The sequence below is a fragment of the Besnoitia besnoiti genome, chromosome VI, assembly GCF_002563875.1.
Source record: "Besnoitia besnoiti strain Bb-Ger1 chromosome VI, whole genome shotgun sequence".
NCBI lineage: Eukaryota > Apicomplexa > Conoidasida > Eucoccidiorida > Sarcocystidae > Besnoitia > Besnoitia besnoiti.
Window position 1 is genome coordinate 138,674 of NC_042361.1, and position 11,394 is coordinate 150,067.

Sequence of the window (11,394 nt, forward strand, 5' to 3'; positions counted from 1 at the left end):
GGTCACGCGTCAGTGTCGCCTCTGCGGTACTTTCTAGCGCTCCTCGGCAGATGCAGCATCTGGGGATGGTTAGCGAGACTTTCACTGTTCAGAGTCCCCGGGGGGGCCTCCACCAGACTACGCGCAGGTCACCCGCATGCTGCGGCCTCCGACACGCTACCGGGAACATCGTGGCGTCGATTTTTGAATGCCTGATGTAGCCCTATCTGAATAGGAAACGTGTATGCGATACATTCGGTGGCAGGTCGTTGTGACAATGCTGCGGCGTGCCTCGGGGGACGGTGCTGCAAACGAGCAGCGCCAAGCGGACACGACTTAGTACTGTGCTGTGCGGTTCGCTCTCAGGCAGTCGTCGTTCCGTGACCTGCCGGCTCCCACGTGCAAACTCGGTAGTTTCGAACTGTTGCCTGGTTTCCGAGTCTGCTGGGGCCAGGCCGCCTGCGTCCGCCTTCCACTGTAAAACGAGCGCCTTCTGACATATCCGTTTGTTGGCGTTCACTGACATCGGGGGAAACTCGCACGCTAGAGGCCGCTGCAACGCGATTCCACCGTTTTATGCCTTCGCATTTTAGGAGCCATGTAACTGTCGGTCCACATACACGCTATCTCAGTCACTCTCCTGTCCGTTCACGCGCACGCGAGCGGGTTCGTAGTGCGTTGGTGTGGCCTTTCTGTGGATTTGCGCCCGGTTCGGCGTAGTGACGAGGCGACGAAGCTGATCCTTCCCGCAGCAGGGACATCACACGATGCTTTCGTGTCTGCTCTTTGCTGCTGCGGGCGCGGCTTCCGCGATTTCGGCACGCGCCGCCCGACTGGTTTTCATCTGTTCGGTCCTCGCATTCACCTGCGCGTCATGCGGCCGCCACGCCCTGGCACATGACAAGGTTTTCTCGGCTTCTGACTCTCCGTCAGAGCTGACAACTCCGGGGATTCTCGCCTTTGGCATCGCCGATGCTTGCGTGGGCAGCGAGGGGCTGGCTGAGAGTCAGAGAGGTCACGGAGGCGGGCAGCCCCCGGGCGTCGAACCACCTTCCCTGGCTGAGCGCGTTTCTTCTCGTGGCGGCGCCGAAGCTAGTCCACATCGCGCCGCAGCAGAAGCGGGTGCCAGTGGGCTGCCGCAGGGGCGTGCGCGAGGGGATGGGCAAGGGCCGCTGACCGCGGAGAGGGCCTGTGCAGCAGCGAGGAATGACAGGAGCGGCGGGGCTGCTTTGGCCTCGGCGGACTGCGCAGCGAATGTGCCAGACCCGCAGTCCTCTCGAGGCTACCAGCGCGCCGAAGGGGAGATGCCTGCGCTGTTCCCTAGACGCGGACCAGCTCAGCCCACAGGCGGTCATGCAAGCTGCGCCTCCCCCACGCCAGGGACGAACGACGGCGACACGCGAAAGCCGGACAGCTCCTCGCCTGCTTTGTCGTCTGCGCTCCGTCGCGCAGCTGCGGCGGTCTCCTCTATGGCCTGGGCTGCGCTGCCGTGTTCACCCCGTGAGCCCGTGGAGCCGCAAAAGTCGTCCACAGCCTCCGCCGAGCCGCCTCCTGCGAAGAAGGGCGCGGTGGTCGCGGGCAAGTTCCTTCTTCTCAGTCAGCTACACAGTGGTCTACACAGTGGTTTTTCTCCGTCGGCTCTTCCCTATCTCGGAGCTGCGCATGGGGGCTCGCCGGGCGTTTCAGCCACGCACGCAGCTGCGGCCTTCATCTCTGCGGTGGCGGAGAACACGCGGACGCTGAACGGAGAACAGGGAAGTGTCGCGCCTGCTTTTGACCCTCGCCCCTTTGTCCGCCCTTCCTCTTTTCTTCCGCCGGGCGTCTCATTCTCAAGCCTGTCTCTCCCTCCGGACTCCACTCGCCGGTCCTCGCACCTGTTGAAGCCGGCGGAGACGCGAGCGCGTGCTCGCGAAGAACCTGCAGGAAGCGACCCGAGTCTCCAGCTTCCGCCCAGAGTTGAGGGCGACGACGCGTTGCTGCCTGCGTTCCCTCTGGCTGGAGCTCCCACTGGGGATCCGCACCGGTCACCTCCGCCACGTAGTAGAGGTCAACCCGCCTTTCCGCTGGCAGAGTCGCCGCCTTTGTGCGGCGAAAACACCCGAGGGGAAAGGTGCTCCCCCCCGCTGACGCAACCAGCGACCTGGCTAATCGGGTGCACGTTTTTTCCCGCCCGCCCACGGACCACGAAGCGTCAAGGCGCAGTCCGTCGTCTCCTCCGCGCCGCATCTCTTCCGTGTGCGGGAACGGGCATCGAGCCGAGGGGGGCAGCTGCCTCCCCGTATCCCACGGAATGCTGGCTCTTCAGTCTCGCCATACCGGTGAAAAGGAGAGCGGAGGAGCCGTGTTGCAAGTGCTCACTCGTGAGGCCGAGCGCCGCCCCCCGCGCTTCGTCGCCCCGCCGCCCCTGACGGCTCGCGGAGCCCAACTCGCCGAGCGGGACGGGACGGGGTCTGCTGCGCCCGACGCGTGGTCTGCGGTTGCGTACTACGACGAGGATGTCCAGCGGCTGTGGATCGTCGCCTTCGAAGGCCCTTCCCTGTTTCAGCGCTTCGATCGGTCGGACCGAGGCAACGGCGGAGGCAGCGAAGAGGCCATTGCCGTGACCAGCGAGACCGCCTCTTCGGGGCGCTGCCTCAACCCGGATATGTAAGAGGGCTCACGCGGAGCTGCCAGACACGAGAAAAAAAGCCGAGCTGTCGCCTAGCCCCGAAGTCTCTCTATCGGCTTAGCGGCGCGGTGTGCGCGTGCTCAAGCGGACGCAAGACGAAACAAGAGAGGCAGAAGCGTTAGAAACGCTCTGCGCTACGCCTCTACGCGGGGTCGTTTTGCCTCTCAGCCGGGGGTTGACTTAGCCCTTTCCTGCAAACCCCTCCAGCGCCTGTGGGCTTGTTCCCCGCGTTCCGGTCGCAGCTGGTCGGGCGGTCTTCTTCGCCGTGTCTGTGTCTGGACTCTCGTGTAGTCTCGTTCTCTCCCATGCCCTTTGTGGCCTCTGTTTTCTCTCGCCTCCTCCCTCACGTGCGTCTTTCTTTTATGGCTCGGGTGTCGAGGGCGATCTCCTGAAGAACTCGGGCTTTCCAAGGGGGATCCATGTAGACACAAGGCCGCGTGCAACTGGCTCTCTGCGTGCCGCTGCAGATACCTCAAGGCCTTTCCGTTCTGGTCCGACGGCGACGAGAAGCACTACAAACTCTTCAAGAAGATCGGACAAGGCGCGTATGGCGAGGTGAGAAAGAGCTACGCAACCGCAGAGAACCGTGGACGCCATGCCGCGGCGACGAGCGTCGCAGCGCCTCGCTGGGCGACGCGGGTCTCGTTCCGCTCAGCCGGTGCTTGACGCCCAGGGCCAGGCACCCCAGGGCAGGGGCGAGACGACCCCATTTGAGGCGTGGGCGTGCGCCGATGACGCGGCTTCTGCGCGACTTCGTACGCTCTTCCTCATTGGCGAAGGCGTGCTTTGTCTCGCTGCAGCAGCGTCTGCCTTTCTGCCCGGCTCGGCCGTGCGAGAGCGGCTTCGCTGAACTCGTTTCAAGCCGTGCACGCGGTTCCCCGTCGTGTCTCTTGTTTCGCTTCGAGTTCGCAGGTCTGGAAGGCCTTGGCTCTCGATAGCGGCGCCGAGCACAGACACGTCGTCCTGAAGCGCATGCGGCATCCGCGCGATCGCCGCGGCAAGCAGATTCGCTTGAGTGGAGAGAGAGAAATTTTCTTCGGTGAGGGGCCGCAACCCCGCTTGCGAGCACCCCGCCTTCGTCGGGCGGTCTCACGTTTTCCCTGTCGCGCGCGTGCCCGGTTCGCAGTTCTCGTCTTTCGCGGTAGCTCCCGGGCCTCTCAGTGCAGTTCAATCTGCCTTCTCCTCCGCCCTTTGTCCTCTCTCGTGCGTCGCGATCCTTTCCCTCCGGTCGGGGTCTGTCCGCGGCTGCGTCTCTGCGCCTGGTCTTGCGCCTCTCCGCGCGAGCGCTCTGCGCCCCTGGTTGGGCTGGCCTTTTTTCTCTTCGCTTCTTTTTCGTGCCCTCGGTCTCTTTTGCGAGCTCGTGTTCGCCTCTGTTCGGGCCCGCTGCAGGCCGTGCGCCTCGCGCAGCGAGAGACAGCCGTGGGCGCGGAGGCCAACCAGTTGAGAATCTGCGCACCGGTAGGAACTGCAGCCGCAGTGGCCTTAGCAGAGAAAGAAGCTCGGGCGGCACGCACCTCTAGAGAAAAGACAGGCGCGCGACCGCGCGAAGGAGGCGTCTGGTTTGTTCGCTGGCGCCGGGCGAAGAAGACCCTCTCCACGACTGCGCGTCTCCTTCTCTTCCCTCAGGCCAAATGCTCTCGGGGGCAGGGCACATCGCTCGCTTCCTTGAGGCGTTCACGCTGCCTGGCGACCCGGCGGCCGCCGAGGCCGCTTCTCCTGCGGACGTGACAGACACAGGGAGGAGACCAGACGCCGCGCCCGCAGACCCTTCCGGGGCTGGTCGGGGAGCCGGAGCTCGCCAGCGCGCAGCAGGCGCCGCGGGGGCGAAGGAGGCGGACGGAGAAAGCCGCGACGGCGCGAGGCGCGCCGCCGCGGCGACCTTGCGGGGGAAGCGAGACCGGGGGGGGGGAGGGGGTGACAGCGAGGAGAGCAGCGCCAGTGAAGAGAGCCAAGCGAAGACAGCAGGACGCGCGCGGCCGGGAGAGCCGCGCGAAGAGGACCCGCGCGCGAACGGGGAGGATCAAGGCGCAAGGCGCGACGAGGAGGAGGACCTATGGCTCGTCTTCGTGAACGAAGGCTACTCGTTGTCGCACCTCTTTTTCTCGCCCGACGAGCGACGAGGAGGTATCTTGGCGCCCGTAAGATCAGGGCAAAAAGAAGCGGAAAATGCACGCACACGAGTGCGCGCACGTTTCCTGCTCTCGGGTGTTTGCCTTGCCTTTCTCGAGACAACTCCTTTGCACGTTACGATAGCCGCACCGTTGTAGCTGTAGAAGGTGCGCTCCCCCCCTCTCCCCCACCTGCATGCTTATTTGCGAGCGGAACTGTGCGTATGCCTGCATGCGGAGTCTTTCTGCTCGGAGGACAACTACGCACACATGTCTGCATATATAATGAATGCGTGTGCAGGACATAGCTCTGCGGAGGTGATTATAGGAATGTATGAGCGCCAACATTTACGTATCGAAGTCTCCAGAGGAGCAAGTTGCGCACTTACACATGTATATATATATATATATATATATATATATGTGTAAGCACATGTACACATGTTGATGCATGTGCGTCTGAAACCGTTGTCAGCTGCGTGTCACGCGCTACGCGTATGTCCTGTCCTGTTGGCTGCGTGTTTCCGCAGTTTTTCTCCCTCGCGTCTTTTCATTTTCTTGGACTTTTTTCTGTCATGTGCGTTGCGCCAGTCGGAGCTTTGGTGGCTTCTGAAGCGTCGCGGCAAGCTGCCGGGGGACCGGGCCCGAAACCCGTCTGGGGGTCCGGTGCCGGGCAGCGGGTTCTCGTCCGAGTTTTCTTCCTCTGCTGGAGCGCGGCCGCGCGCGGCGTCGCCGTTTCAGGCCTTCTACGAGGTCTTTTCGCAGGGCTCGGCGCCTCCCGACTTCCTTCTCTTCCTCCGCGTCATTGTGCGGCAGCTCCTCGAAGCGACCGCTCACGCGCACAGAGCCGGCATCACCCACCGCGACGTGAAGCCAGTACGGGGCTGTCTCGTTTTCTGCTTCGCGCTCGACTCGCACGAGCGCTCTCTGCCGCGCCTGTTTTCTCTCCTCTTCGCTCAGTCCATTTTCGCGTAGGGCGTGTGGGCAAGCAGCTTTGTGCGTGCGTGCTGCGCCCGGCTTTGTTATTTTTTTTTGCTCTAGGAAGCGTGTACTTCCTGCTTGCTACTCCTGCGCATGGGCTGCGGTTCTCGTGGGTCGCGGTGAAGGGCGACGCGTCGGCGCTGCTGGCGTCTCTTCTTCCGTGCGGGTCGCTCTGCAGTTCCCCGTCTGCGCCTCGCGCGTCGTGTCTGGCCTGCTCAGGAGAACGTGCTGCTGCGCCCGTCGTTCCCTCTCGACATTCGCCTCGCAGACTGGGGGAGCGCCATCTTGACCTCTGCACATCGGAACGCGAGTGAGTCGCCACGCGCGTTGGAAGTCGGCGCGACGCCCCGCGAGAAGACAGCGTCGCAGAAGAGAAAGCGTTGCAGAAGAGAAAGCGTCTCTAAGAAGAAAGCGTCGCAGAGGAGAGAACGTCTGCTGTGGCTTGATCGGTGTAGCAATTTCATACGCCTGGCGGGGGCATGCACAGCACAAGGGCCATCTCTGAGCATGAAAAAAAAACAGACAACATTCAGCCGTATCCATGTTCAAATATGGAAACCAGTCCATATATGTTGAACACTCGCCCTCACGGCCTCAGCGCTGGCGACGTCCTGGCGTGGACGACGGCGCGCGATGCAGCTTCGCCGCGGTCGCCTGAGCCGCCCTCTTGCTGAATGGCATTTCTCTTCTGTCGCTCCAAACGGGTCATGAGACGCGGCGGAGGACAGCTTTTTTTTTCCGCGCAGCTTCTCCGGAGGGTTCATCAGTGCCACATCTATCTATCTGTCTATCTATATCTATCTGTTTGTCTATTCTGTATATCTATATCTACAACTATATGTATATCTATCTATCTGTTTGCATGCTGTGTGATCGGCTCAGACGCACGTTCATGGTTCACACACCCACACATGGGAACGTTTATATGTGGAATCCTGTATGTGCTTGTGCGCGGAGCGCTCAGGCTGCGCATGCATGTCCTTTCTGCCCGCGTGTTTCTGCCTCGCTGCAGTATTTCTGCATGCTTTGCCTCTATTCTTGCCGCGCTGATCTCCCCGTCGGGCATTCCTTTCGAGAGTGCACTCTTCATCGGTCTCTTTCTGCTTTTCTCCCTCACTCCACACCCGCTGCGAGGGATTCCCTGGCAGAATAAAGATGAGAGAAAGCAAGGCGAGAGAGAGAGAGCTTTTCCGCGGGGTATCTCCGCTGACTTTATTAGAGGGAGTGGGGCCCATTGTTTGTGTGCACCTTGGCTGGTTTCGAGTTTTGCGTGGAAGGCGAGTCCGCGGGTGAACTCTCAGGCTTCCACGCCCTCACCTGCGCAGCGGCGGGGATCGCGGCTCTGTACGAGTGCAGGGCGGGTCGCGAGAAGTCTGAGATCGCGGCGGAGCCGCGTGTGCCTCACCGGACTGCGGTTTGACTGTGCCAGGACACGCGTGCTTGTCTCTTTTCAGCGGCGATTGAGACCTTTTTCTCGCTTCTCGATGAGGGCGAGCCATCGGCGGCACAGGAGACCAAGGGCTACCAGCCCCCAGAGAGCTTCGCGACCGCCTCGATTCGCCTGAACTCCGCGCGGGAAGACGCGGCCGAACTCGGACACCAGGCGACGGAGATCCTCGAGGCGGCGCGGGATGCGGCCGCGGAGCGAAGCGAGGAAGCGCACGTGAAGGAAAGGGAGCTCGGTGGCAGGGCCTGTCCAGGTCGGGGGGGTGCGCCGCGCGCGGGCACGACGAGACATCGAGGCGGCCGAATAGCGGAGACTACGCAAAAACGAAGAGATTTGCGGAAGGAGAATACTGGAGATCGCCTGCTTACGACATATGGGGCGTCGGCCTTACGGTGCTGAAGATCGTCCTCGGAGACCTCGACCCGCTCGTTGTCCACGACGCGCGCACACGCGTGAAGGTGAGATCACGAAAAGAGAAGAGGGCGAAAGACCATCAATCCCACGACACCCTAGGCCCTTAATCGGCTTAAAGAGACAGGCTAAGGCGCAGCGCGGCCGGAAGAAGAGCAGCCGAATATGGGAGTCTGAGAAAAGCAGAAAAGGCAGGGAGGCGAAAGCAGGTCGGGGATCACTCCGTGGGGGTGGGAGTGGAGTGTTCCGGGCTGGCAGGTGAGGACGAAAAGGCGAAGGGGGAGGAGCGCAGGAGATCCTCGACCCAGCGCGAGGCGGCCAGGCTTGCTGTAGCGGCAGGTAGAGCGTGGCGGAGGCGAGGCGCAGATGAGCAGACCAGCGACATCCAGGCCCAGAGACCTAGGAATGCGAGTAGAAAACACAAGGAAGACGAACGCGTACTGCGGCGAACAGAGAGACGGAAGAACTCTAACGATAGGGGTCGCGGCGGATTTTCCAATCCAGAAGGGGCACAGAGAGAGAGCGCAGCAAGATGTGCCGCTTTTCATTCGTGACTTCTGCGCTCTTTCTGCTCAGTGTTGGTATGTGTCTGCGGGGGTAGGAGAGGTAGGTGTGCACACAGGTCACCGACCGAAAGCGCTGACGAGCAGCTGAATCTGAGCTCGGTGTCCGTGGGTCTCGCGCGTCTTTGAAGTGCGCTACGCATGCATTCGAGTGTTTCTGCGTGTTCTCCTCTGCTCTCCTCGCCAGCTCGAGCGCCGCTTCGCGTTTCAGTCGGCGGCCGCCGTGGAGAAGGCGCTGCTGTACCAGGCGCTGGGTGCGCTCTGCCTCGTTCCTTGGCCGCAGGACCACGCGCCGTCGCTCTTCGTTTCTGCCTTGTCGCCGTCTGCTCGGCGGCCTTTTCCGCCCCAAGCCACGCGCCTGGAAGAGCCCTTTAACGCGCCACCCGCCAGGGCGGCGCTTCTCTCTTCCTCGTCGAGTCAGGGAGGCTGCCGGTCGGGCTCTGCGGGCGGGGCGGCTCCTCTTGCCGCTGGGTCCTCCGCATTTGCGGACGAGGCCGCAGTAATGGCTGCGCCGAGCCTGGCGGTCGCTCCGCTGCGGTACTTCGCCCCGGTCTACCTGTCGCCCTTCCTTACCAACTACCTATTCGGCTCGGTGCTGCGCGTGCTCGTTTCGCTCTGCGACTCGCTCTCGAGCTACTCCGCAGCGCTTGGCTACGTCTGCCGGGCGGCGTGCCCTGTTGCGGACTTTCGAGCCTGCGGCGGAGACCGGGGCCTCGAACGCGCAGAGGGCGACGCGCGAGACTCCGCGCCCCACGCGGTCGGACGCGGAGCCCAGGGGGACTCGCCCCCTCCTAGGCTCCTCGAACGCGAGCCAGAGAGAGCGGCGAGCGGAACATTGAAGGTAGGAGAAGATACAGGGGTCCGGGGACAAGTGGCGGCTTTGAACGACCCTCGACAGTTTCGTAAGGCAACGCCCGCCTCCCGTTTTTGCACCGACACCCGGGCTCGTCTGGAGGCGGACGGGCCCGCCCCGGGTAGGACGCGGACGTTTTTGTTTTGAGGAGGTGCCCCCCGCCCCGCACCCTCCTTCACGCATACGCGGCTGACTCCGCGCGCGCCTTCTGCCGCGCCGCAATGCTGTGTCACGCTTCTGCGCCGCTACGCGGCCTTTCTCTCGCCAGCTGTGGGTCGCCGTGTGAGGCCGTTCCTTCCGCGCGCAGCGTGTGAACTTTTCTCACGAGCGTCTGTTTGCCGTTTGGCGCTTCAGGCTCAAGGCCTCGACTCGCCCGAGGAGGCGCGCGCGGAGCTCTTCCAGTTCCTGCAGCTGGTGCGGCGCGAGGAGGAGACCGGACTTTCACTCGCCGCCCCGCCGCCGGGTCCGTGTCCGTCTCCTTCTAGCCCGACGTGCGCGGCGGCTGGCGAGCCGCGCGTCGTGTGCCGGGCGCGGCGGGGGCGCGAAGCCGCCGGCGGAGCGCAGGCCTTTTGTCGGGAGGCTCTTGGCGGCGCTGCGGAGGAGACCGCAGGGGGGCGCGCTTTTCGGCTTGCGCCGAACGGGTCGGCGAAACTCCTGGCCTCGCCTGGGGCCTTGAGCCGCGAAGGCGACGGCGGCGCAAAAGACGCGGCTGTGGTAGTCCGCGCACAGCGTAACGCACTCATCCAGGCCGCCCGGGGCGCGGCGGAGCTGGCTGTCGCCGCGAAGAAACCCAAAGGCAGGAAGCGCGTCGAGCGAGCGGAGGAAGAGGCAGGCGAGACCGCCGATGGCGAGGAGACCGAGCGCGACACAGAGAAGACCGGCGAGCTACCCCCCGAAGGAGGCGCGAGGAGCTGGAAAAGGAAAATGAGCCACGACCCCGCCGAGTGCGACGACGCTCTAGTAGGCGCTGCAGCCAACCTGCGCAGACTCGCATCAACCAGCGTAGACACATACACGGTTTTGTGCGCGTGTGCTTGTTGTAGGTATTTTCATGCACATGGCGGCACCTCTGCTTCTGCGTGACTACGTCTGCTGCGCTGTGGGTGCTACCCGTCTCTGCCTAGGTCCTATCAATTATACGCTTTTACCGAGCAGGGGGAGGAGGGGAGGTGAACTGTCTACATCCAAATATACATATGCATACATGCTCTCACGCAAGAGGGATGCATCGTGTTGCATGATGTAAATGTGTCGGCGTCGAACTAAGTATATATCTATGTATATGTTTGTGTATATGTAGTGTATGCGAGTGCCTTTGTCGAGTATGTGTAATTATGGACGGGAGGCGCGCGCGGGAACCTGCCATGTCCTTCGCACGCGGGCGTGGAATCTGCGGACATGCGGTTGTTTTTAATTTCAGTTCGCGCGACTCTTGCGCGAGCGCGACCGGGCGAGCGTCGGCCTGCCGAACGGACTGGCGCGCGATTTGCTTCGCAAGCTGCTCGCCTTCGATCCGCAGGTTCGTTTTCTCCCTCTGTTTCGGCCTTCGCCGCCCCGTGAGTTGCCGCGGCCTCATCTGCCCTCTTGTGTTCTGTCCGCTGGCCCCGCCGGAGTGCCTCTCTCCCGTCGTCTCGCTCCGTTTTGCGTCCACGCAGCGTGTTGCCTCGTCTTGGGGGAGCCGAGCGGCCGTTCCGGGATCTTTAAAGCCCTTGTCGATTCGATTTGAGTGAATTCAAAAGGTCCTCGAATACAATACTCGTGGTGGTGTGTCTCTCGCTGTTGCCACACATTCTCAAGGGAGAACCGACGAACTGCGTCGTGGGAATGCTTCTTCTGTCTTCGCTTTTCCCTTCGTTCTGCGTGTGCGTTTTCTTTTCTCGACGGACTTCCGCACACACGACTCTTCCCTCCCTCCCTCCTCCTCTGTCCTCTGCGTCAGCGTTCGTGCGCCCGTCGTGCCTCCGTTCTTCGGTGTGCTGCCGGGGGAGTCTCGCCTTCCTCGCGACTTGCCTTTCGCGTCTGTCGCCTTCTTTGCAGGAGCGACTCTCGGCGGAGGAAGCTCTGCGACACCCGTGGTTCTCCGTCTCGCCTGCAGCGGCTGGAACGCAGCAGCGAGAGCTGCGCGAAGGCAGAGAGTAGTTCTAAAAACAAGAATGTAAGCAAGCAAGCACGCTGGAGCAAAAAACCCCACAGGACATCACAGACTTTGCGGAGCGCTACACGCGAAGCAGAGGCAACAGGAAAGGGAAAACACCCCACCGGCCGCGCAGGAGGAGCGAGGTCGCGCAGTCGCTCACGCGCGGGGGACCCCAAGAGGCAAGGAAGTGACCTCATTTTCTAGCGGAAGTGAGCGCGACGCTGAAAAAAAGGGAGAACAGCAGCGC

The 11,394-nt window shown here is 62.6% G+C and overlaps 1 protein-coding gene across 1 annotated transcript; it reads left to right on the forward strand.

Moving 5' to 3' along the window:
- Window positions 1–746: 746 nt before the first annotated feature.
- On the forward strand, window positions 747–11,149 carry BESB_064640 (uncharacterized protein; the record flags this gene model as incomplete). The annotated part of the gene is made up of 14 exons (XM_029364859.1): window positions 747–2,339; window positions 2,525–2,625; window positions 3,115–3,202; window positions 3,560–3,686; window positions 4,037–4,105; window positions 4,274–4,785; window positions 5,347–5,631; window positions 5,956–6,046; window positions 7,191–7,436; window positions 8,196–8,200; window positions 8,345–8,998; window positions 9,365–9,970; window positions 10,431–10,529; window positions 11,048–11,149. The coding sequence occupies 14 exons, from the start codon at window positions 747–749 to the stop codon at window positions 11,147–11,149; spliced, it is 4,578 nt and encodes a 1,525-aa protein (XP_029218442.1).
- Window positions 11,150–11,394: the final 245 nt, after the last annotated feature.